This window comes from Panthera leo, chromosome B2 (assembly GCF_018350215.1).
Source record: "Panthera leo isolate Ple1 chromosome B2, P.leo_Ple1_pat1.1, whole genome shotgun sequence".
In the NCBI taxonomy this organism is placed as follows: domain Eukaryota; kingdom Metazoa; phylum Chordata; class Mammalia; order Carnivora; family Felidae; genus Panthera; species Panthera leo.
Window position 1 is genome coordinate 99,755,510 of NC_056683.1, and position 26,997 is coordinate 99,782,506.

General features: G+C 37.4%; 1 protein-coding gene and 1 long non-coding RNA gene across 4 annotated transcripts in view; one reads left to right on the forward strand and one right to left on the reverse strand.

Moving 5' to 3' along the window:
- LOC122220285 overlaps positions 1 to 1,917 on the forward strand; it is a 42,265-nt gene extending 40,348 nt beyond the window's left edge. The window contains exon 5 of the long non-coding RNA XR_006202776.1: positions 1,681 to 1,917. This is a non-coding gene — a long non-coding RNA (uncharacterized LOC122220285). The remainder of the gene's footprint in view (positions 1 to 1,680) is intronic.
- REV3L (REV3 like, DNA directed polymerase zeta catalytic subunit) overlaps positions 1 to 26,997 on the reverse strand; it is a 174,025-nt gene that overhangs the window by 107,631 nt on the left and 39,397 nt on the right. For all 3 annotated transcript variants that reach the window (XM_042939605.1, XM_042939606.1, XM_042939607.1), the window contains exons 2-3: positions 10,870 to 11,059; positions 3,172 to 3,246 (exon numbers count right to left, since the gene is read on the reverse strand). In XM_042939605.1, the coding sequence (XP_042795539.1) occupies positions 3,172 to 3,246; positions 10,870 to 11,059 (265 nt within the window). The remainder of the gene's footprint in view (positions 1 to 3,171; positions 3,247 to 10,869; positions 11,060 to 26,997) is intronic.

The following is a 26,997-nucleotide window of genomic DNA, read 5'->3' on the forward strand; positions in this document are numbered from 1 at the left end:
TGAGGAAAATCAGAGGAAGTTTATATCAAAGAAACTTAACACTTGGGCTTATTTTAAGGCACTATAAACAATGACACAAGTTCAAAAGGTAAGGACAAAAAGGTGTTAACTAAGTTTAACAACATGGAGGTCAATGATTTTGACCATGCACATCCTCTGAAAGGGTCTCAGGACTCCTCAGTGCACACTTTGACAACCACTTTGCTAGACTGATGAGTTCTATTTTCTCTATGAAGTAGGAGGCAAAGCCTTGGGACATGCTTGGTTAACATTTGAGTAAAGAGGGTAGAGAATGGTAAGATAATTAGAGAAAAGCAGAAAAAAGGCAGGGCAGGGAAGGGCCCAGGTGAAATTGAAGACCTTGAATTCACAGTGGCACCATTCTGTTGTGATTTTTTTGTTTTTGTTTTGTTTTGTATCCTACAGTACTCAGAAGCCAGTTTAGCAGACAAAGAGAGTAAATAAATGGATTAACCCAGAATTGATGGTTTCACCTGGCAGAAAGGAGCTGGGAAGATATAGAATCTAAGATGGAAAGGAAAAAAATTAATTGCAGCAGAAGGCTACAAAATGGGACAGTAGTACTGAAGCTAGAGAATTTAAAACCTAAAAACAGGTAGAGTAGGAGTAACTCAGGGACAAAGTTGAAAAGATTAAAAAAAAAAAAAAAAGACAGAGGATCTTATTGGAGCCATGAAAAGGTTTTAAAACTGAATCATAGTGCGTAAGTAAACAACTCTGTAAATTTACTAAAAATCACTGAATTGTGTATACTTAAAATGTGTGAATTTTGTGGTAGATAAATTATATCTCAAAAATTTATTAAAAAAAAAAAAAGAAGATTACAGTCAGAAGCCAAGACGTTTGCATTTAAAATCTCAGAGGTAGGACAAGTTCTAGAGTGTGGTGAGAGTAGGTAGTTCAAGAAGAATGGAAGTAAAGCTCATAGGAGATGGCCAAGTAGAGAAATCAAGAGGCCAGTCTCCAAATGATACGTTATAGTATTCATTCATTCATTCCACAAACAGTTATTGACCATTATGTGCCAGATACTATTCTAAACACTGAGGACTAAGCAGCAAACAGAGCAGAAAAAAAATGTGGACTTACATTCTAGCATGATACCAATTTTATATGGAAAATTTAAAAAGAGGATATGTGTATATATGTACATATATATTTACGAAAAATATAAGGACTTACACCAAACTCTTAAAAATTATTGCCTCTAGGGAAAAGGGTTATGAATGAGGGTAAGAGTACGTTGTAGTTTAACGTTTTACATACATACTACAGCCAACATTTACACAGCACTTATAATGTGCCTGGCACTGCTCTGAGTGATTTATAGATATTAGCACTTTCACTCAAGAAAACAGTATGCACTAACATCAATCCTATTTACAGATGAGGAAGGTAAGTCACAGAGAGATTAGATAACTTGCTTAAAGTCTCCCAGCTGGTTATGGCAGAGCCAGATTTTGAATACAGGCAATCTGGTTTCAGAATCTACAATCTTAACTATTACATTATGTATTAGTTTAATACTATAATGCAAATGATTCATGTATAAAGGTATTATAAAAAAAATAACTAAAAAGGGAGAAGGTATTTTATTTCATAGAATCCTTTTTCTTAATAGTATATATTACAATTTTTTGTTATATATTTGGGTTACAGGTTTACTGTCTGTATGTTCTGATATGCTAGAAGATCCCTGAGGGCAGGAACCAAGCAAACTTTATCACCGTTTACAGCAAATTCCATAGTGCGTTAAATAATGTAGGTATTTTACAAATATTTATTTCGAAATGAATAAATAAATGAATGTATCTCTCAATAAATCAGGGAATTTCAGATAAGGACTGAGATAAACTATGTAATTTAAAGCAAACTTACTGCAAATAATTTAATAAATATTTGATTGCTATAGTCACAAGGAAGAAAAACGGATTATATTTACATATTTTCTCTCAAAAACAGTTTGTAGGCTATTTATAAAAGATGTATGCAAATTTTATTCAAGGTTCCCTCTCTAGCATGGACTTGGGATGACTAAGGTGTACTCTCCTGCCACTGTGTATGAGAAAGAGGGTTAAGAATTCACAGGGACTCTTCTGGACTCCATGGATATGAGAAAGTGTGACCAAAGGGAAGTGGTACAAGAAACATCATTGTCTCTAAGTGCCTATCCTGGAAAATGGTTTTGGTACCCTACCTAACAGAAGCTGTTTGGGATAAGGGTAGGGGCACATTACAGAGAAAACTAGTTTTCACTGGTTATTTGGAGAAGGGAATAACCATAGGGATTAATTAGGGCAGTGATTCAGTGAAGCACTCAGTTGGCCTAACTCAGGGTAAACCTCATATCCTGGATAGTTGCTCCTCTTCTTGCCCAAATTCACTCTGGGAAGTATTGAATTTGTGTCTTACCAAAAGGTTACCTTTTGAAACCTAGTACTTAACTAACAGAGAAGATCTTCTGAAAAAACACTCAGCATTTATCCAAGAACACTTCTACCCTAGCTTGTCACCACACAGACTGAAAACCCTTGTTTTGAGCCCTAGAGAACGAATGAAGTCTTCTCTGTATGTGCCCTTCTTGCCATCAGGAACTTAGACTCCAGGATGACTGACAGAATAAGATACAGACAGACAGACTTACTGAGAGAAGAAAAACAAAAACAAAAACACAAAAACAAAAAGCAACCAGAGACAAAACAAACAAAAAATCTGGGATATAAAATTTCACCAGCATTAATAAAGAGTCAACAGGATTCTGAGATCTCAGAAGCCCTTACACTCTGGCCTCTCATACATTTCTTTTTGCTTTGAAATTGAAGAGTAGATTTCTCCTGGTACTGAACATTGGTCTGGCTAGTAGAGCACTAAGATCCTACAAGGCAGCCATCATCTCTCCTTATCTACTTCTACAAGCTCTCTAAATCTAAAACAGAAAAGCAGCAGTTAGGGACTATAAAAAGCAAGGTTCCTTCACTCTTAAAACATCCTTCCCAGAGGCCAAGCCATGGATCTCTCTTTGCACATAAATACACATATTATGGTCCCTTTCTTTAATAATGCTACATATGACACAGTCCTTTCTTCCAGATTTTTATTTTTTATTATTAAAATACTTAAGTGATAGCTATTCATATTTTATCTTTGTACCTTTTCACCATTGCTGGATTGTAAAGATAGATCTTCATAAAGTGTCTTTCCTTCTCATGATAACCATAAAAAGGCCTGAAATAAAAGAAAAAGATATTTCAAATTATTTTTATCATTCAGAGATGAAGTAATGCAACTTATTGCTCTAATTAGACTCAGCTAGCCTAATTCAGCCTTATTTATATTTAATATTACCCAAAACCTCAAAAAACAAACAAAAACTGCTCCAAAACCTTTCAATTAAACTTACCACAGATTAACATATAAAATATTGCAATCTGGTTACTTCTTTTAAAAATACCACTTTCAAAAAAAAAATACCACTTTCAAAAAACTAGGGACAAAAAGGAGTGCAAAACTGTTTACACCTTAATTTCAATCATAATGACTGTTAAAAAATGACTTTTTTTCTCTATACTCTGAACATGTATGAGAAAACCCGAGACCTTTCAAGCACCTTCACCCATTTCTGATTTTCTGTCAAATGTTAAAGCTCTTCATTAACAAAGTCCTTTAATTAACAGCACTCATGTCACTTTGCTTGTCCGCTTATTATTTTTACAAATTCACTAAGCAGAGACAATTTGCCTATTATATATATATGTACATGTGTGTGTGTGTGTTTGTGTTTGTATAAAACACTCATGCAAGTCAAATGAAGCCCATGAAAACTGTGTAGACAGGAACGTAAGAGATTAAGAAGACCATGACCTTACTTAAGGACCCTAATTATGTTGAGGCTGGCTTTTTCTCTAGGGCATCAGCTAGAATGGGGAAAGGAAGAAGCAAAAATCTACACGGCAGAGAAACAAGTGTTCAGAGCAAGACAAAATAAGCTGGAATATCATGTTACATCATTTTAGGAGGATTTGAAACTACACCAGTACCTCTGATATACAGACTACCATTTTCATTTTTTTTTTTTAAAGTAGGCTCCATGCCCATCATGGGGCTTCAACTAACAACCCTGAGATCAAGAGTCGCATGTTCTACGGACTGAGCCAGCTAGGTACCCCTATTTATTTATGTATTAAAGTAAGCTCTGGGGCACCTAGGTGGCTCAGTTGGTTAAGCATCTGACTCTTGGCTCAGGTGATGATCATGGTTCATGGGATTGAGCCCTACTATGTTGGGCTTTGAGCTGACAGCACCGAGCCTGCTTGGGATTTTCTCTCTGCCTCTCTCTCTCTCAAAATAAATAAATAAACAAACTTAAAAACAAAACAAAACAAAACAAAAAACATAAAGTAAGCTCTATGCCCAACATGGGAGTTTGAACTCATGACCCCTGATATTGAGTCACATGTTCTACAAACTGAGCCAGCCAGGTACTCCCAGACTGTCACTTTCAAAGATGATGTAGTGAGAAATAATATATAAACAGGTATGAATTTGCATGCAAAAAAAGTTTTGTATCTCCCTAGAGTTTAGTTGTAAATAAGTGGTTGGTGAAATCTTTAGGTAGATAAACCTATTCACTTTTCATTTACAAAAAACTCTCCCATGGTGTCTGGGTGGCTTAGCTGGTTAATAAGTATCCAACTCTTGGTTTCTGCTCAGGTCATGATCTCGCTGGCAGCACAGAGCCTGCTTGGGATTCTTGGTCTCCCTCTCTCCCTGCCCCTGACTCACACTGTCTCTATCTCTCTCAAAATAAATAAATAAGCTTTTAAAAAATATAAATCAATAAAAATAAAAAATACTGTCCCTATCCAATGGGCACTAAGTAGAACTTACCCTCATTAGGACCCCATTTCTGTCACGTCTGACAGTGTAGTTGACATCAAATACAGGAGTAATCTGGTAGCAGTCATTATTTGCGGTATGAACTTTTTTCCCCCTAGCTATTTTCAAGCTTTTAAGTCAGAGCCTTCTATATGATTGTTGTAAAGCAATTTCTATTTTTCAAAAAATCCAACTAGGGGAGCCTGAGTGGCTCAGTCAGTTAAGTGTCTGACTTCGGCTCAGGTCATGATCTCATGGTTTGTGGCTTTGAGCCTTGCATTGGGTTCTGCACTGACCGAGCAGAGCCTGCTTGGGAATCTGTCTCCCTGTCTCTCTGCCCCTCACCTACTCGCACTCTCTCTTGAAAATAAACAAACATTGGAGAAAAAAAATCCAACTATTTACCAAGGTCTAAAAGGTTCTTTTTTTTTTTTTTTCATGTTTATTTTTGAGAGACAGCATTCAAGGAGGGGAGGGGCACAGAGAGACAGAGACACAGAATCTGAAGTAGGCTCCAGACTCTGAGCTATCAGCACAGGGCCCGATGTGGAGCTGGAATTCATGAATGGTGAGATCATGACCTGAGCCGAAGTTGGACGCTTAAGCAACTGAGCCACCCAGGCGCCCCTACAAGGTTATCTTGTCCTTGCTACTCACTCCAATCACGTTTTCCTCTAGCCATTCTAAACATTTTAGCCCCTCTAACTTGATCTACACTCAAGTAACTTGCCACTCTCTGCCTCGAAAGCCTGCCCTGAACCCTGGCATGGTTTGCTTTCAATCTTCAATCACATCTCTACTTAGACTCACTTCCTCAGAAAGTCTTCTCTAACCATCACTCCCTATCCCTTACCCTTCGTTCTTCTTTGATTTTTTTTCCCTTAGTAACACTTAACCACTTCCTGTCTAATTTGCTATTTACTCCATTTTTGTTCCCACGAAGGAAGGGGTGAAACAAAGACACGTTACATGAATGATCTCATTCTGTCTCACTGGCAAAATTCAACTATTTATTCCTCCTACTATGGTATTTTTCATGTAGGTAAATATAGCTATTTATCTGAAGACAGGAGTTATTTTAAGCCAAATAAATGGGGGCGGAGGGGGGAATTAAATCTGCAGTGTGGTCCATGTTATCTTTGCTTGTTTTGATTTTGCAAGAATCTTTTAGGGTTTTACAATTAGAATCTCATAAATTTCAAAAACTGAATATGGTAAGACTATCAAACCTCTAAAATTCTTTGTACATCTAGGATTCTGTTTTCACATCTGCTGACCCAAAACATAGCCTGGAAATTCTACAAATTCAGTTTCTGCTTCTGTGTAATTTAACCTGCAACCCTTACTTCTTGCTGTTGGCTTCAGTTAATTCTGCCACAAGAATTCCTCAACAGGGAAACTCTTTAGAGGGAAAAAGTAGAATGGAACAGAGTTTGAGAATAGATATTTTAGGCTTAAAAAAATTATAACTGATAATTAAGAGTTAGTTTTTTCATATGGCAGTGAGAAGGAAAATGAAAATGGATAGCAAAAAACTCAATTAACTCAAATGGATTAAGAATCTCTTTATAGGATATTTTCTAGAATCATGGTAGCTAAGTGGCAAGGAATTCCAGAAATTAGCCTAAGGTCATAATCCTATCTCTTGACCTGGCCTCAGAACAATGCATTATCTAAAAAGACTGGAATCAAACCTGTACAGATTTTAATTTGGTAGCTAGATGCAACCTTGTCTACCTTAAAAAAGTAGGGAAAACTAAAAGACTAAAATAATCACAAAGCTAGAATGTATGGTAAGGAAAAGGGGAATTAGGTTAAGAAAAAAATTAGAGTAAGAGGAAAGAATGGCAGCCAAAGAACAGCTCATCTTTTGCCTCAGGTATTCAGACTTTTTAATTTTTTATTCTTTATTTATTTTTGAGAGAGAGAGAGAGAGAGTGCGAGTGGGGGAGGAACAGAGAGAGAGGGAGACAGAATCTGAAGTGGGATCCAGGCTCTGAGCTATCAGCACAGAGCCCTACGTAGGGCTTGAACTCACAAACCGCAAGTTCATGACCTGAGCTGAAGTCAGACGCTTAACCTACTGAGCCATCCAGGCACCCCAGGTACTCAGACTCTTAAAAATATGACAACAGAAAGATTGGTGGCTGGAGTGCCTGGATGGTTCAAGTTGGTAGAGTATGTGACTCTTGATCTTAGGGTCATGAGTACAAGCCTCATATTGGGCACAGAGCTTGCTTAATTAAAAAAAAAAAAAAAAAAAAAAAGACTGGTGATTATTCAATTCACTAGGCAGTTTGAAGATTCAGCTTTGAAATTTTTTTTTAATGTTTATTTATTGTTTTTTGAGAGAGAGAGAGAGAGACAAAGTGTAAGCAGGGGAAGGGCAGAGACAGAAGGAGACACAGAATCTGAAGCAGGCTCCAGGCTCCAAGCTGTTAGCACAAAGCCCGACAGGCAGCCTGAACTTACAAACCATGAGCTCATGACCTGATTTGAAGTCAGAAGCTTAACCAACTGAGCCACCCAGATGCCCCTAGAGATTCAACTTTGAAATGAGAGTATGTATAGGAAAGTTCTTAGAAACTATTAAACATAAAAAAAAGTTGGAATATAAAACTGGTAATTGTCTTTAACCTAATTGTTACTATCATAGGACAGGTGTGAACTTCCATCTCATTTAGTCAACCAAAAAGCTACTGAGCCATATCTACTAAGTGCCCAACACCATACAAAGTGCTAAGGATAGGGGTGCCTGGGTGGCTCAGTCAGTCGAGTGTCCGACTTCGGCCCAGGTCATGATCTCACAGTTCATGAGTTCGAGCCCTGCATCGGGCTCTGTGCTGACGGCTTGGGGCCTGGGGCCTGCTTCGGATTCTGTGTCTCCCCCTCTCTCTCTGCACCTCCCCAGCTCATGCTCGCACTCTGTCTCTGTCAAAAATAAATAGACTTAAAAAAAATTAAAAAAAAAAAAAAAACAAAAACAACAAAGTGCTAAGGATATAATGATGGACAAGACAAACATGGTCCTTTTTCTCATGGCGCTTACATACTGGTGGGAGAAATACATAAAAATTAAGTAATCAAAAAATTAAAATAACTGCCAACTATATTGTGCTAAAGGAAACAAGAATAGACAGAAATACAGAGTAATTATAATGACAACTTATTTTTTTTAATGTTTTTTAGATTTGTTTTTGAGAGACAGTGCAAGCAGGGTAGGGGCAGTGAGAAAGGGGGACAGAGGGGGGACAGGGGAAGTGGGCTTTGCACTGACAGCAGTGAGCCTGATGCGGGGCTCAAACCCATGAACTGTGAGATCAGGACCTGAGCCAAAGTTGGACACTCAAATGAATGAGCCACCGAGGTGCCCCAACCTATTTTACGTAGGAAAGTCAGAAAAAAGTTCTCTGGAGAAGTGAAGGATATGAAAGATTGGAGAAGGGTAGAGAACTCAAGGAAAGCAAACTGCATGCACAAAGGTGGGAAAGAGCTCAACACATCAGAGGAACTGAAAGAAGAAGACCCATGTTTCTAGATGGAATGTAGTGAACAGGGGTCAGATCACACAGGCTGTGGTTAGAAGCTTCAATTTACTCTGTGAACAATATGAAGCCACTCAAGGATTTTAAATGATTTTAAAAGGATCCAATTTATATAAGAAGAAGAATACTTTTGCAGCTCTGGAACAAGACAAAAATAGAAGGAAATTCAATTAAAAGGATACTGTGGTGGTCCAGATGAAAGCCTAAATTAAGGTGGAAAAAGTAGACAGATTTAAGATGAATATACACATATCAAACTGAAAACATTCTAGTATGAGCTCCAAATCTTTCCTGCCAGCCTATTATTCTACCTGCACCTTCCAGACTCACAATTTTATAGTCATCTTTGACTCCTGTCATAATCTCCATCCAATCAGACAGCAAAGCTCATAGACTCAACTCTCAGAACAGATCCAGAAGCTGACCACGGCTCAGTACTCCCACTACTCCCCAAGTGCAAGCTACTGTATTTTCTCATCTCACCCAGATTAATGAAAGTCTCCTAATGTTCTCCCCTACTTCTACCCTTATCCCCCAATGATCTACCCTTCACACAACTGCTTAAGTAATCCTTTCAAGTCTAAGTTAGATTGTGACTACTCAAATTCCTGCAAAAAAACTCAGAGTAAAAGCCAGAGTCCTCAGAACAGCCTAATGTTGTGTTTCTAAAACTTTAGTATGCATCAGAATCATTACAAAGGCTTATTATTAAAACACAAATTGCTGGGCCCCACAACCAGAGTTCCTGATTCATTAGGTCTAGGGTGGGACCCAAGAATATATATATATATTTTTTTAATTTTTTTAATGTTTGTTTATTCTTGAGACAGAGACAGAGCATGAACAGGGGAGGGGCAGAGAGAGAGGGAGACACAGAATCCAAAACAGGCTCCAGGCTCTGAGCTGTCAGCACAGAGCCCGACACGGGGCTTGAACCCACAAACTGTGAGATCTTGACCTGAGCCAAAGTCAGACGTTTAACCGACTGAGCCACCAAGGTGCCCCGACCCAAGAATATATTTTAAATAAGTTCCCCAGTATGTTAATCTAAGTCCTCTGAGAAGTTGATGCCAATATGTGCAAGAAATTTATTTGGGAAACACCTGTGAGAGAAAATGAAGCAGGACCCAGGAAAGGCTGGGACAGCCACCAAAATTAGATAACATCTGGTCCCAAATGAAAGAAAGAGGGACAGAGGGAAGATGGGTAGCAATATCTTCTACCGATGTAGAAGTGTGATTCTAGCAGTGTGATTCTAAACTAAGTGCAGGAAGGCTTTCAGAGAGTTCTCAAGTGCTTCCTAGGAACAGGCCTGCCCTAGTATCTATCCTTCCCAGGCTTAGCCATTGGCTGGAAGTAGCTTATGGAAAGCAGCTTCAGTTTATATGGAATGATTGATTTCAGTGCAATAGTGGGGCCACTGTTCAATTATGCTCCTTGTATTCGGAGATCTGATAGGTGCATTCTCATAGCTTTCAAACCAGGTAAAGCTGAAGTTGGTGATCCTGGAAACCATACTTTAAGAACCACTGGCCAACACAATCTCCATCCATTCATCTCTCCCTAACCTCATTTTGTCCTACTCTCTTTTCCCTCCATTCTAGCTACCTGGCCTCCATGTTGTTCCTACTCCCTCACCTTCAAGTCTTTGCTCAAAAGTCTGTTTACCTTGTCAATAACACCTTCCCTGATTATCCTATATAAAACTGCCACCAGTCCATTTCTCTTCCCTACACTATTGAAACTTCTTATCCTGCTCTACATCTTTATTCTATAGCACTATCACATAATAAAGGAATAAATTTATTTCATGTTATATCAATTGGTTATTTTCTATTTCCCATTACTAGAATGTAACCTCCACGGTGGCATGGATCTTTGTTTTGTTCACCAATATATCCCAAGCACCTAGAACAGAGCCTAGCACATGGAAGGTGCTCAATAAGTATTTGACAAATAAATTACATGAATTTCTACAGGTCTAAGAAGTGTAGAAATGGAAAAGGTTAAAACAAAAATCACTGTTAACCATCTATCTTTCACTGCAACAAAAATTTACTTTAAAATGTTACAGCATAGGGGCGCCTGGGTGGCTCAGTCAGTTAAGCATCCGACTTTGGCCCAGGTCATTATTTCACAGTTTGTGAGCTCAAGCCCCATGTCGAGCTCTGTGCTGACAGCTAAGAGCCTGGAGCCTGCTTCGGATTCTCTGTCTCCCTCTCTCTCTGCCCCTCCACTATTCGTGCGTGCGCTTGCACCTCTCTAAAATAAGCATTAATAAAAATTTTTTTAAAGTTACAACATAAAATTCGCCCCACTCCCATCAGAAGTAGAAGAAAAATAAACAGTATCTTTAAATCAGATAGCTTTTCTTTTACTTAGTACTAAAAACATAAAGAAATTTAAAAAGATGTTAACATATACTTACATTCCTGATACTAATGACACTTTGAACACGTGCTGAGCAGTGGAAGATGGATTGCCTAAAGCCACATTAAGTGCTCTGTCGATACTGAATGCCATCTGAGAAAGATAGCTTTCTGGCTGCTGTCCATAACCATCGTATGGCACATAGAGGTAAGGAAAGATGCCATGTAGATGAAGACATGTCTTCTGACCTAAAATGTAACACATTATAAAGTTTAGTCTTGAGATGCATTTAAAATTTTTAACATTACAAAGCACAGAATGCAAGTCATTTAAACATTCTAATGACAACACAGCTTATCTAGGATAACTAACAGTTGAAGAAAATTAACGTATAATTAAAGCCACCTATTTTTTACATTTTACACCTAACATTTTACAACAGAACATTTAGAAGCATTTTATAAACATAAGCATTCTAGTATGATTTAAATAGTTTTGGCGAAAACGTTTGAATATTTTACCCTCACAATCTAACTAGCTTTATATACTTCACTGAATTGCCCTATAATAATACCACTTAGCACAGTGTTATGAACCTTATAAAAAGTCACTGAAAGTTCATTAAATAAATCAATGAATATCTGTCTTGGCATAAATGTTTTCAAACCAGAGACTTTCCTGAGACAGACTACTCTGAACGTTTGCTGTTCAGAGGATAAAAGCAGTTCCAGTATGTGGAATTTTGCTATTAAGGGTGGGGAGGGGAGTTTGGGAGGGGTAAAAATGAAATTTTGCTATTAGAAAACAAAACCAAAAAAGACAAAAACATATCATTTGTCTATAATAGACTTCTGGATATCTAAACTGCACATTTGGTGGACAGGGGTAGACACAATGAGAGGTGAAAAAACAAGCATGTACACTTCCCAGGAAGCCACTGTATCAGGCAAGGTGCAGAAGGGGTAAATGGTGCTGAGTTGCCAACAGAAAATCCAGCACAGCCATGATAAAGAAAGTAGTATGAGTAACAACCCACAAAAGAAGTGCCACAGAAACAGTAATGTATCCATGACAAGGTTAAGTAACAACAGCAGCAACAAAAAACAGATGCACCATTACTCTCATGAATTTGGCAGGGCTGTACAGAAGTGGCTCCTATCCTCAGAGCACTGTCCCTAGCTCCCCTTGGGTACATGCCATTTGTCTATTTCAAACAGAGAGAATGGCAGTGATGGAAGAACATATCCATTTTTCTCCTCAGGCTGTCACTCACTATCCCTGCACTGCCCTGCCAACATAAGCCCTGGCTTCTTCCCCACCCCTTACCCTACTCTGCTTCACTGAGATTTTTTTTCTTTCTTGGTAGGAAAGTAACTATTTGTTTGCTTACTATTTCCTATTTATAATTCAGAATGAATTATATAAAATACCCAGAAAATAGTTCTATATTCTGTTGTATTTCATACTTTCTATAGTGAATAACATCAGCTTATCTTATTTTTAAGGTACGGCTACAACAGAATTAACAAATAAATCTGGAACAGTTATTACATACAGCATAGCAAAACTGGAAAGAACAATCACACAATGGAATAAGATCTATAGCCTCACAAGTGTGGAATTCGAATTTCAACTACCAGCTTTCACACTTTTGAACAATTACAAATTGCGCTGCTGTTAGACCACTTTCTATTTTTAGCAGCAGTTATGCTGCTTAATCTCAAAGAAATGGAAAAAAAAACCCTTTCAGTTAAAAGCAAATTCATTGGCTATTTTGTTTCATTTCAAACATGGTACTATTTCCTAAATATTGCTGTTTTTTTAATTCTTCAAATAGAAAAAAATCAAATTCTTATTATGAGTATTTAAAAACATATTTAAATAGTTTACTGATGATTTACTTGAATGCTTTTTAAACATCTCATGAAAAAATGTTACAACCATTACCACTCAAGATATAAACCTCAATCTGGTTAAGAGCAACTGGGATGTTACATCGTGGGGGTAAGGGAGGTGGAGACAGAAGTATCCTCTTCTAAGCTGGCAGATCTAAGACCAGTGGTTACAGATTTAGTGTAACAGTGTATTTTACAAGCAATTCTGTAAGCTCTTAAGGTATTAATTTTATAGTCCCTATATCTCAATAATGGAAATTTAGACAAATTTTACAAGGAATGATTATAAAATCTGATTTCTACCAAGTTTCTTTACAGGTAGGATATTCAAAGGTCATAGAATTTTTTTTTTTTAATTCCCACTTTTCCATCTCCTGTGAAGTAGGGGCCAGAACAATTATCTATTTATAGGCTTTGAAACTTAGGTATATGATTTAGGAAAAAAGCAGAAATGATTTATTTAGCAGGCACTGAACTAAGTGCCTTACGTGTATTTATTTCTAAAACATACAACAACCTTACAAGTATCACAAAGGTTATTTTCCCAAAATCACGTACCTATTAGGTAATTGAATCAAAATTTAAAAGCAGATCAATAAAATCTAAAATCAATGCTCTTTTCATTTAACCATGCTGGTTCAATTTTTTAAAAAGTTAATGTTGGCTCCCTTAACTCCTAAGCTCTTATTTTGTAATGTAAACGCCCGTTTCCTTATCTGACTCTCATTTGAAACTTCCTTGGAGCTGGTACTGTGGTTGAAAGATCATAATATCCCCAAGACCTAGCAGAGAGCGTATAATATGTGCTTAATAAATATTTATTAAATGCATGAACAAACCCTCAGCTAAACAGATTTATTGGGGAGAGGAATGGTATAAAAGCCTTGAGTATCTGAAAAAAGGAATCTATAAAAACAGAGGGACTTTGATACAACTAAGGATTACAGAGTTACTGAAGGACATGGGTGTTGGGGTGAGTCCTCAGCTTACTGCTCTTTCCTGCCCCGAATAACCCAAAGTCCCATGCTACACTGTAGTCACTACATCAACACAGGTGTATTCCCCTCTGGTTCTCCAGAAGCTAGGGATGACTCTGTGCCTTACCAATCTTGCTCAAGAATAACCTCCTGAAGAACAACCACAGCACAAAGAATTCTTGGCATTGCACTGATGGCTCTAATATAGAATGAGTATCATAGAAAAGAAAATGAGGAGAAACAAGATAAAATAAGTTCAAAAAGTTAAGCAAGGAAAAACAAATGTGTAAAAATCAATGTGTTAATCAATTTGTTTGGCAACAGTAGGTCTTTTATTATTGTAAAACTTGTAGTTCTGTAACTGTATTACTTTATCTTGACAAGGTACAGACAACTTCTATAGATTTCCCTTCATCAGCTCTACCCCCACGCAAATGTGTGGGGCCACACATATGTAAAGTCCCTTGGAGATAAACTATTCTGCCCCACCCCCATCAGTTAGGATCAGATTCAGCTATGAGAAAAACACCGTAAAATCAGTGCCTTCAGCATTCAGTCAGTGGCTTCTCTCTCATAAATTAAGTCCACAGGTAGGCAGCTGCTACTGGGCACTTAGGATTTTTTCAACATCTAGTTAGTTGCCTAGTTAAGAACTTGCAACTTCAGGCGAGACTGGACGCATTCAGGGAGGTATGGCTGTAGACAAGAACTTGCATCTTCAATACAGAGGCCTTTTCACTATACTCTAAAGAGTTCCATACACAGGATTCTTTTTAAGAATGCTTTTATAAAACTAGTGAAAACTATGCTATTTTGAAACCCTGCTAAATGATTTGGGATTCTTAACCTGTTTAAAGTATTAGCTATTTCTAAGTAACATATGTACCCAAAGAAAGCAAGCAACCGGCATTCTTTATATCTCTGATTTCTGAATGTCCCCTCTTATTGTCATGTCAAACTGAATGAAAGCAGCAAACTCAGTAGGAAAAAAGACTGCCATTTGGAGAATAAGCATGTGTGTGTGCGCGCGCGTGTGCGTGCGCGCGCGCGCGCACACACACACGCACGCACACACACACACACACACATAGAGGTTTCAACATTTTTTAAGAGTTTGGACTTTGCAATTTGACTGATGTTGCCTAATACAGAAAGTGCAATAAAGATGTTTCAGGAAAGCTCCACAGAAACTTGTCACAGCATAACTGCTGGCTTTTAGACACCATGGCAAAACTGTGTGGAGCTGGCTACTTTCCAACTCTGTGTAAGTAGGGCTTCTATAACAAAGGTAGGTGTCTCTGTAACAGCCAGAGTACTCGGGCACTGTGAAGCTAATCTTTTACAGAACTTAGAAGTACACCAAATATTAAGTCCTCTGTATTCCAACATTTCTTATGTCATTTTCCCACAATGTCTTCTATATTTTAAGTGCCTAGATTTGGTCTCTTAATTAAATTGTGCATAAAATCTTAGTTTATCCATAGCAAAATTACCTATATTTTTTTGTAGATCCATTTTTGATAAACAGAAAAACTACCATGTATCTTTTCTCTAATTCTGAGGTCTGCAATTTTTTTCCTGTAAAGTGGGAAATGGTAAATATTTTAGGCTTTACAGGCCATACTGTGTCTGATATAACTACTTAACTCTGCCACTGTAGCCTGAAAGCAGCCACAGACAGTAGTATGTGCATGGCTGTGTTGTTCCAACAAAATTTCATTTACAAAAAGAGGCAGCGGGAGGAATTTGGTCCATGGATAGTAGTTTGCCAATCCCTGCTCCAACTGATTAGACTTCATCATCCAGAACAGAAAAGCTTATGTTTTCTCTTTTCTTTTTAAAACAAGCTGACTGGTCACCACAATCAAAATCATGCTGGCCTAAGAGTATCCTAGGAGACTGAATAAGAAATGCTTATTTTGTAACTTGCAACCCATCTCCCAAATCTCAATATACACAAGATTTTAAACAAAACTCTACAGAGCTATCAAACAGAAAAACTTGGTATGTGAACAGGAAAATGTGTATTTATGGAATTTTTCATATTTACTTTTTGGAATATCTCTTTTTAAGTTTTATATCACTGTAATTACCTCAATCTGTTTCCCTCCAAGCAGTCTTTCTTTGCTGCTTTCTAAAATTTCACTCCATCTTTTTTTCCCCATTCCCACAAAACCACAAAATGAACCAAGCAAAACTTAGTCGCAGAAAGCAAATATCACCCATTACCATCTAAGAAAAAAAAATCTTAAGTACTCTTAGCTCTAGAAATTACATTTTCAGAATTTATCCTAAAAAAATTAAGAATATACATGAAGATTTAAATATTAAGATGCTTGGGCGCCTGGGTGGCTCAGTCACAGTTGAGCATCCGACTTCAGCTCAGGTCATTGATCTCATAGTTTGTGACTTCGAGCCCCACATCAAGCTCTCTGCTGTCAGTGTAGAAACTGCCTCAGATCCTCTGCCCCTCCCCCCTCTGTGCCCCTCCCCTGCTCACACTTTCTCTCTCATTCTCAAAAATAATGATTAAAATAAATAAATAGATATTAAGATGCTAAGACAGTATTACCAATAGTAAAAAAAAAAAAAAAAAAAATTGAAGACAATATAAACTTCCAAAAATAGGAGATTAATTATGATGTATCTCTATCATAGATCTATGGCTCTTATACCAATTCCTGCTTACTGTCTTTGTAAATACAAATTTATTGGAACACACCAATAAATTTATTTGGAATGGGCTATTGCTGCTTTGCTAACAGGCAGAGTTGAGAAGTTGCAACAGAGACCAAGCCTGCAAAGCCTAAAATATATACTGTATGGCCCTTTACAGAAAAAAAGTGTGCCAACTTCAGCAACAGATGGTGTAGAAGTATGTTTCCTGGCATGAAGAGATGTTTATATTTATTTCAGGTAATATTCAGGTTTATTTCAATTATTTATATATATATATAAAAAATATTACATGAGATAAAGATTTTATTATTTTCTTTTTGCTTATGGATATTTTCTAAATATACAGTTTGTGTAAGAAAAAGGCAGGAAGAAGTCATCTACTTCTAAATGACTCAGAAATTAAAAAACAAAAAAAACCTAAGTATTATCATTAACCATGCAAAGGGCGTATGTATATAACTTCCTGACACTTTCTCTTCATTTTCTCCTTTCATTTGTAAATAACGCTTTAGGGTTTCACGTTTATTCATGCCATTTTATTTCTTCAACTAAATTATACATGGCTTTATTTAGAATCACTGGCTTTAAGTTATCAATCCTACATTAATAACAGAACTGTATCTTTCAAACACCAGATGTTTCAAAGGCCTATTTTATTTACACACTTGTCTAATATAGATCTTTGTATCTCCAGTGCTAAACACGATTGGTTTCCTCATTTATTTTTTTAGTTTATTTATTTTGAAGAGTGCGCATGCACGCACACACACACATGAGCAGGGGAGGGGCAGAGAGAGGGAGAGAGAGAATACAAAGCAGGTTCTGCACTGTCAGTGTGGAGCCTGACGCGGCTCAATTTCATGAACCATGAGATCATGACCTGAGCCTAAACCAAGAGTTGGACACAACCGACTGAGCCACCCAAGCGTCACTGGTTTCTTCATTCATAAATGTAGGCATAAATTCTCTGTTCTTTAAATACTTTGTGAAAGCCCAATGTCAGGTGCTAGACCACAGGCTGCTCATAATCACAGTCCCTGAACTCATGAACTTTTTACATTCTACTCAGAGATAAAGATGAGTAAACAGGCAATTACAGTATCAAAAAGTATCTAACTCAGATTTGTGAGAATATAGAAAGGCTTCCCAGAGTAAGTAACAAAAGAGCAAAGTGAGAAAGAATGTTGCCGTACATACAAAAGTCTGAAAGCAAATAAGAACATACATGGTCTGGGAATAAGAAAAATGTAGTTAGGAAGAAGCAAAAAGTTCAATGGGGAGAAAGGCAAAGTGTGTATGTGTGTATATGTGGGCATGTGTAGGTTCTGTGACCTGTGTGGATTTGCATTTTATAAAGTTTCCTTGTGGACACATTGTGCAAAAGCTAGGGACATAACTTTAATAGGAAAATCTGTTTAGGAGGTTGTTGAAGTAATTCAGGAGAGAAAAGTCAGTAGAGATGGAGAAAACATCAAGATGGATTTAGGGCACAGAATTTAGAGGAAACTGACTAGAATTTGGGAGTAGGGTAAAAGAATCAGAGATGAGGCAAGTTTTTGGTTTAGCCAACTGGACTGATGCGAATGTCTTTCAAAGAAAACTAAGAAAGAAGAGTAGGCTGATTTCTATTTTTAACTTGTGGAATTTTACATGTTGATAGAATTTCCAAATGGAGATTTACATTAAGCACAATTAGGTACAGAGATAAAGAGCTTGAGAGAGAGATCTGAGCTAGAGAAGAAGACAGATTTGGGAGTCTGAATAACAGGTAAAAAATGCCCAAGAGAATGCATAGGTAAGAGAAGGAGCATAGATCAGAAACTTGAGGAATACTAGTATTTAAAGGAGGAGGGGCGCCTGGGTGGCTCAGTCAGTTAAGCGTCCGACTTCGGCTCAGGTCACGATCTCGCGGTCCGTGAGTTCGAGCCCCACGTCGGGCTCTGTGCTGACTGCTCAGAGCCTGGAGCCTGTTTCAGATTCTGTGTCTCCCTCCCTCTCTGACCCTACCCCATTCATGCTCTGTCTCTCTCTGTCTCAAAAATAAATAAACGTTAAAAAAAAAAAAAAAAAAAAAAAAAAAAAAAAAAAAAAAAAAAAAACAAAAAAACATTTAAAGGAGGAAATAAAAGATTTTGATCTATGTGGTTGGGATATGAGAGAATGAGCCCCTGAGAGGGTTGCCAGGCAAGTGTATTAGCCATGGAACCAGAGAGTTCCAAGGGCTCATTAGAAATGTGTAAGAGAGGGGCGTCTGGGTGGCTCATCGGCTGAGTGTCCGACTTCAGCTCAGGTCATGGTCTCGCGGTCTGTGAGTTCAGGCCTCGCGTCGGGCTCTGTGCTGACAGCTTGGAGCCTGGAGCCTGCTTCGGATTCTGTGTCTCCCTCTTTCTCTGCCCCTCCCCTGCTCATGCTCTGTCTCTCTCTTTCTCTCTGTCAAACATAAATAAACATTAAAATTTAAAAAAACTTAAATATATAAGAGAAATATAAGCAATGACGGGCTGTATCAGAGACTGGAAGCAGGATGCAGATAACAGTATGTAGAAATGGCAAGAGACACTTCCAGAATGGCAGAGGAAGAACCTTTAAAAACCCACTCCCCTCCATAAAAGCAACAAAAACACTGGCAAATTCTGTCAAAATCAACTTTTTTCAGCCCTTTGGAAATTACCTAAAAGGCTGGTGACAGTCCAAGGAGTGTTTATGCAAGAAAACCAGTTGAATCTTAGCAAGAAGAGCAAGCTTTGTGGTATTCTAACTTGCCCTAATCCAATCCCCTCTCCTCCCCAGCTCCAGAGCAGCCTTGAAAACCAAAGCTTTGCAACTACAGAATAGAGAACAGATTTATAGTTCCTCAAAAGCCCGATCACCAGAAAATGGTCACTATTTGACCTGCTTGGCAGCTCACTGAAAATGAAAAGCTCCATTCTCAGGACTTGTCTTTATTTGATCAGACGCAGAGCTCACTCCATGTGTACAGACAGTTCCGTCTGCAACATACTGTGGAAAACAATCAGCAGCAACCATTTAACATTACAGTTGCCTGAGGGGGGGTTTACTAGTTGCAGCTAACAAAAGGCTAAACAAAAAAGCTTAAAAGGAAAAACTGAGGACTGAAATGTCCATAATAACTTGAAAGGTGTAGTATAGTCCTGGGAATTCATAAGGCTATGCGTATGTGTGGAGTTATGCTCAGGAAGAGCTGAGAAAGCCCTAATCTTTCAATACTGGCTGACCTTGAGGCTCTGCACCAACACACATGCATATAGAGCCCCTCAACAAAAGCTGGAAGGAGATCTATTGGCTCAAGACATTTAAAGGAAATTCTGACCAATAAGTTAACTGAACAGGGACTTCAAAGAACAGAGACTGTACAGAATTAACTCAGAAAAGTCACTGAAGAAACAAACATCATCACCAACAACAGAGCAAAAACAAATCATGGGGTTAGGGAGGAATATGACTTCCTTAACTGTCATATTACTCAAAATATCTAGTTTCAACATAAGACATACGAGGAAAAAGAAAAGCATGGTCCACACACAGGGGGAAAAAGGAAGTCAATAGAAACTGTCCCTGAAGAAGCCCAAACGTTCGTCTTACTAGACAAAGACTTCAAACCAGCCATTAAAAATATTTCAAAGAATAAAAGGAGATTGTGTCTAAAGTATTAAAAGAAAGTTTGAGAATCATGTCTTACCTAATAGAAAATAAAAATGAATAGAAAGAAATTATAAAAGAGAATCAGAAATTCTGACGTTGAAAAGTACAACAGAAACGAAAATTGTACTAAAGAGGGTCAAGAACATACTTGAACTGGCAGAAGACAGGTTAGCTAATTTGAGGAACAAAAAAGAAAAAGAATGACAAAATATTAACAGAGCCTCAGAATCCTTGGGATTCCATCAAGGATACCAACATATACATAATATGAGCTTCAGCAGCAGAAGAGAGAAAGAAAAGGATAGAAAGAATATTTGAAAAAAGAATGGCAAAAACATTCCCAAATTTGATGGAAGACATTAATCTGAATATCTAAAAACCTTAGTAAATTGCAAGCAGGAGAAATTCAGAGATCCATGCCAAGATGTATCATAACCAAACTGCCAAAAAACAAAGACAAAATCTTGAAAGTGGCAAAAGAGGGGCACCTGGATCTCAGTTAAGTATCAGGCTTTGGCTCAGGTCATGGTCTCGCGGTTTTGAGTTCAAGCCTCACATCTGCACTGTCAGCGCAGAGCTGGCTTGGAATTCTCTCCCTGTCCCTCCACCCCTCAAAATAAACAAATAAACTTAAAAAACAAAACAAAAGAAAAGAAAAGTGTCAAAAGAAGAGCAATTCATCATGTACAAAATTTCCTCAATAAGATTAAAAGCTGACTTCTCATTAGAAACCATGGAGGCCAGAGGGATAACACAGTCAAAGTGATGAAAAAAAAAAAAAAAAAAAAAAGACTATTAACCAAAAATTCTGTAACTAGCAAAACTACCCTGTGAAAACAAAGGAGACCTAGGTAAGGTGAGAAGGAAGAAGAAATCAAGACATTCCCAGCTAATTGAAAATTAAGGGAACTTGTCACTTGCGGGCCTGACCTGCAAAAAATATTAAAGGAAATTGCATTTCAGGCTAAAATGAAAAGACAATATGCAGTAACTTAAATCCACACTAAGCAATAAAGAGTACCAGTCAAGGTAACTACATAGGTAAATAAAAAAGATAATAAACACTTATTTTTATAATTCTTTCCTTCTGCTACCTAAGACCTTAAGACAGGTGCATAAAATAATTATAAAATTGTGTCAAGAGGTTTATAATGTGTAATGATGTAATCTGCATAAGTGATGCTATAATGGAACAAAGTTTTAATATACTACAGGTATACTGATATTGTGGGTTCAGTTCCAGACCACTGCAATAAGGCAAATAATGCAATAAAGTGAGTCAAAAGAATTTTTTGGTTTCCCAGTGCATCTAAAAGTTGTATTTACACTATACTGTAGTCTATTAAGTGGGCAACAGCATCATGTCTGAAAAAACAATGTACACACTTTAATTAAAAAATATTTTCTTGGGGTGCCTGGGTGGCTCAGTCGGTTAAGCGTCCGACTTCGGCTCAGGTCATGATCTCGCGGTCCGTGAGTTCGAGCCCCGCGTCGGGCTCTGTGCTGACAGTTCAGAGCCTGGAGCCTGTTTCAGATTCTGTGTCTCCCTCTCTCTGACCCTCCCCGTTCATGCTCTGTCTCTGTCTCAAAAATAAATAAACGTTAAAAAAAAAAAAAAATTAAAAAAAAAATATTTTCTTGGGGCACCTGGGTGGTTCAGTTGGTTGAGCATCCGACTTCAGCTCAGGTCATGATCTTGCAGTTCATGAGTTCAAGCCCCACATCAGGCTCCCTGCTGTCAGCACAGAGCCCACTTCAAATACTCTGTCACCCTACCCTCTCTCTGCACCTCTCCTACTTGCACTCTTTCAAAAATAAATAAATATTTAAAAAATATGTATTTTCTTGGTAAAAAAATGCTAACAATCATCTAAGGTTTTAGCAAGTCAAAATCACTGATCACACATCACCATAGCAAATAGAATAATCAAAGTTTAAAATACTGCAAGTTACCAAAATATGACACAGACACCAGGTGATCAAGTGCCACTGGAAAAATGATACTGATAGACTTGCTTGATGCAGGGTTGCTACAAACCTTCAATTTGTAAAAAACACAGTATTGCCAAAGCACAACAAAGTGAGGTACAATGAGGTATGCCTGTATGAAAATTAAATTGGGATTAATCCAAACTAAAGTGTCTTAAATTAAGATGTTAATTATAATACCCAGAATAACCATAAAGAAAATAACTAAAAGAAAGAGAAAGAAAGGGAGAGAGATAGGAGGAGAGAGGAAGGAAGGAAGGGAAATGGAATTAAAATGTACTAAAAAATATCTATTTAGTATAAAAGAAGACTGTAATGGAGGAATAAAACAACAAAAGAGCATAAGACACAGAGAAAACAAACAGCAAAATGGCAGGTGTAAAACTACCCAGAACTGGTAGGTGGCTGAAGGACACACATATCTTGCCCTACAGCTCTCAACTCAATGGGGAAGATCAATTTTCCCACTTTACATTCACCAGTACAATTTGAGTACTACGCAAAATGAAGACAACTTATAGAAGCATCACAAGTCAAAGAAAAAACTCTGAGGACCAGAATCTTTTGTCTCAGCCATGTCTCAAACATGCTCAATATACATTGTTGAATTAATTAATGTACTCCATAACCAGAAGACTCATCACTGAGGAAATAGAAAAGTTTGATGTAAAGTATTTTCTGAAGAAAACAAAAAACATTTAGATAGAAAATACTGTAACTGCATCTATTAAGAGTCAGCTCCCTGGCTGGAGAGATATACTTGAAATACTTGCTATTACTTACTTGAAATGGCAAGTATTTCAAGTATACGCACCCTCTTCTACCTACAAAAGTGTATGACTTGTTTCCTTATTTATGTGAATAATTAAGGAATTTATATGATATATAAATCTATTATGCTCTTATGTGACAGGTATGTTTATATACAGTAGAATCACATCATATATGCATTTTATTTACTTGGGTAGGAAGGGATCAAGGGGGATGGGAAGAGACTCAGGTAGAGAGAGAAAGAGACAAAGTGAATGAATAGGAGAACACAACTAAATGGTGCAGTGTGCCCAGTTAACAAATTTATGATCTAGCACCATGAGATGGGGTATATAAATCCTTATATAATTCTTTATTTTGTTTCTGTTCCTTTGTACTTCTAAAATGGAAGCATCTCCTATTGAAAGAGGCAACTAAGTGTGATTCTGTTTAAAAGATACAGTTCAGGGGCACCTGGTTGGCTCAGTCGGTTAAGTGTCCAATTCTTGATTCTGGCTCAGGTCATGATCTCATGGTTATAGGATTGAGCCCCACATTGGGCTCTGCATTGACAGCACCAAGACTGATTGAGATTCTCTCTCTTCTCCCTCTCTGCCCCTCCCTCTCTCAAAATAAATAAACTTAAAAAAAAAAAAAGGTACAGTTCAGTTTTCATAAAACATGGCCCTGATTGGGGGTCAACTCTTTCAACTAGAGCTCAACTGAAGAAAAGTGATTAGTGTCTATGAGGTTATTGTCCATGAGATCATGACCTGAGCTGAAATGAAGAGTCATATGTGTAGCCGAATGAGCCACCCAGGTGCCCCTATGTCTATATATAAGGAAATTTAAGCCGTTGGATTTATTAAAAGATAGTGTGATAGAATTCATGCAATTTAAGAGACTGTCAAGGAAATTCTGCCTATAAAAGGTTTTAATCTCATACGTTTGCTTCAAAACCTAATTCCCACCTAAGATGCAACTTCACTGTCTTTGTGTCCATACCTACAGCATGAGTTCCTTGAACACCATGTACCATGTCTTCTTATTCTTCCTACTGTCAATGCCTAGCAGAGAGCCTAGAATACAGTAGGTATTTGATACATGTTGGATACGCATGTGTGGTTTGATAAAAAAGAAAAAACAACAACATGTATTTGGTCTTTGTGCCTAATTCTTGGCACAGAGCTCCTAAAACCCTTGGTATTTCCTGAACAATAGGCTATCTTTGGTTATTAATAATGAATCCCTTTCTATCACAATGGAATTTATACTAATGCGGTGACCCATGATGAGCTCTTTAGATGGCTTCACAACAGAGGGCTGCTTGCCCGAGGAATCAACCATATCATTACAGGATTGGTATTTTCAACCCCATTTCCCCATCTGCCACCTCACCTCCAGGGAGAAGAGAAGGACTTATGATTTAGTTCAATCATAAATAGTCAGTGATTCGATCAATCATTCCTGTGTAATGAAACTTCAACAGACATTCTGGAACAATGAAGGCTTGGGAAAGCTTCCTGGTTGGTGCTCAGGACCCTTCTGAACTTTGCCCTATGTATGTCTTCATCTGGCTATTCATTGTACACTTTATAATAAACTGTGCAAACATAGGGTTCTCCTGAGTTCTAGACGTTATTCTAGCAATTTATTGAACCTGAGGAAGGGTTGAGAGAACCCCCAAATTTGTAATCGGCCCGGCAGAAGTGCAGGTAGCATGGGTATCCAATTATGGCTGGCATCTGAAGTGGGAGCAGTCTTGTGGAGCTGATCCCTTACCCTGTGGTGTCTACACTAATTTTGAGTAGTGTCATAACTGAACTGAATTACAAAGCACCCACAGGTGATGTCAGAGAATTGAGAATTTGTTGTTGGAAAACCAACAAAATACGATGTCTTTCAACTAAGTCTAGAAAATTGGACTGCTTTTTTCTCCTTACAATTTCTTTTCAAAACCTAACAAAGATATTTAAAATGTTCTCCTACCTTCCCATATTTGCAAGGGGACTAGAAGGGATTGAATTAAGGATCAACTTTCCATAATAAATAACAGTAAACTAACCAGCAATAAAATATAACATACAAATATTTTTATGATTAATATATCAAAAATGTGATGAAATGACATGTCCAAATTTCATATGTAACTTAGTTTGCAATTATCATAGAAAGGAAACTAGTAATTACTTTGACCTTCACAGTGACTGGTCACCTCAGTTTGGGTACTACTTAATGGCTCACACAATATGGTATATCATCACATTTTTCTAAAAAGTCTAGCCTTAAAAAGTTAAACTGCTAACAGTGGTTTCAAGCCAGAATCTCCAAGAAAATGTGTACCTTTCAGACTAAATATCATAAAAATAACTAGTGTCTATTAGCTTTTGCTAAGAATAAAATTCTGGCTTATAAAACCAATATTGTTTTGGGGCGCCTGGCTGGCTCGGTTGGTAATATGTGACCCTTAATCTCAGGGGCGTGAGTTCAAGCCCCACAATGGGAGTCGAGCCTACTTAAAAAAACAAAAAACAAAAAAAAAAACAAATACTGTTTTAGTTTCAGATGTTTTACAGCCAGTATGGTTACACATATTAATCTTTGTGGTATTTAAATTGAAAGTAATTCAAGGTGTTGAAGTAAAATTAATAATCTGATTAATATCTGAAAATTTACCTCTGGTGATTTAAAACAGTATTAATAGGAGTGTCTGGGTGGCTCAGTTGGTTGAGCATCTGACTTCGGCTCAGGTCATGATCTCACAGATTGTGAGTTCAAGCCCTCCATCAGGCTCACTGCTGTCAGCATGGAGCCTGTTTTGGACCCTCTGTCCTCCCTCCTTTTCTCTCTGTTCCTCCCCAGTTCATGCTCTCCCTCAAAAATAAACATTTGAAATAAATAAATAAGTAAATAAAAAACAGTATTAATAGCTAACCAAGATAAAGTTACTACTATCCAGTCAAATTTGTATATAAATACCTGAATTTTCTTTCAAAGACACATAAATAAAATATTACAGGTAATTTAAATTATACAAATCTATTACACTGCACAACCACACTATGGTAGCTGAACACTGAAGGAGCTGAAAATTTTACCTAAATATAAGAAAGTGAAAGTGAAAGGACAACACAGGGAGTAAGAGATTTAAAAATCATGTTTGATAAGGCTTACAACTCATTACTAAAAAGACAAATAACCCAATTTTAAAATGGACAAAGAATCTGAATAGACATTTCTCCAAGAAGATATAAGAATGGCACATAGGTAGATGAAAAGATGCTCAACATCAGTAGCCATCAATAAGATGCAAATCAAAACCACAATGAAATACACTTCACAACCACTAGACAGCTATAATCAAAAAGTCAGACAATAACAAGTGTTGCAGAGAAACTAGAAACCTCATATACTAGGGGTAAGAATGTTAAATGGTGTAGCTGCTTTGGAAAATAGATTGGTAGGTCCTCAAAAGATTAAACAAAGTTATCATAAGACCAGCAATTATATTCCTACATATTATGTATATATATGTAGGAATAGATGTATATACGTGTGTGTGTGTGTGTGTGTGTGTGTGTTTGTGTATAGCCCAAGATAAATGAAAACATACACTCACACAAAAACTTGTATATGAATGCTCATAGTAGCAGTTTTCATAATAGCCAAAAGGTGGTAATAACTCAAACGTCCATCAACTGACGAATGGATAAATATCATGTGGAACAACTATACAATGGTTTATTCAGCCATTTTAATGGAATGAAGTACTGACAGATGGTATAACATGGATGAATAGGCAAATTTGTAAAACTGTATCTGAATGAAGCTCTTACATAATTTTTTAACCTACCCACAGTCATGGTTTGTTTTTGTTTTTTTTGAGGTCTCTAATAAGAAGATCTAATTCTGAATATACCATTAGAGTCAATGCATACATTAAAATGAATTATTGGAGAGTGTCTGGGTGGCTCGGTCGGTTGAGCATCTGACTTCGGCTCAGGTCATGATCTCACATTTCGTGAGTTCTAGCCCCGTGTTGGGCTCTTTGCTCAGAGCCTGGAGCCTGCTTCAGATTCTGTGTCTCCCTCTTTCTCTGCCTTTCCCCTGCTCGCGTGCTATCTCTGTCTCTCTCAAAATAAATAAACATTAAAAGAAATTATTTTAAAATGAATTACTAGATTTGCATCACAGAAATCATGCATATATTGAGAGACGTACGAACATTAGCCA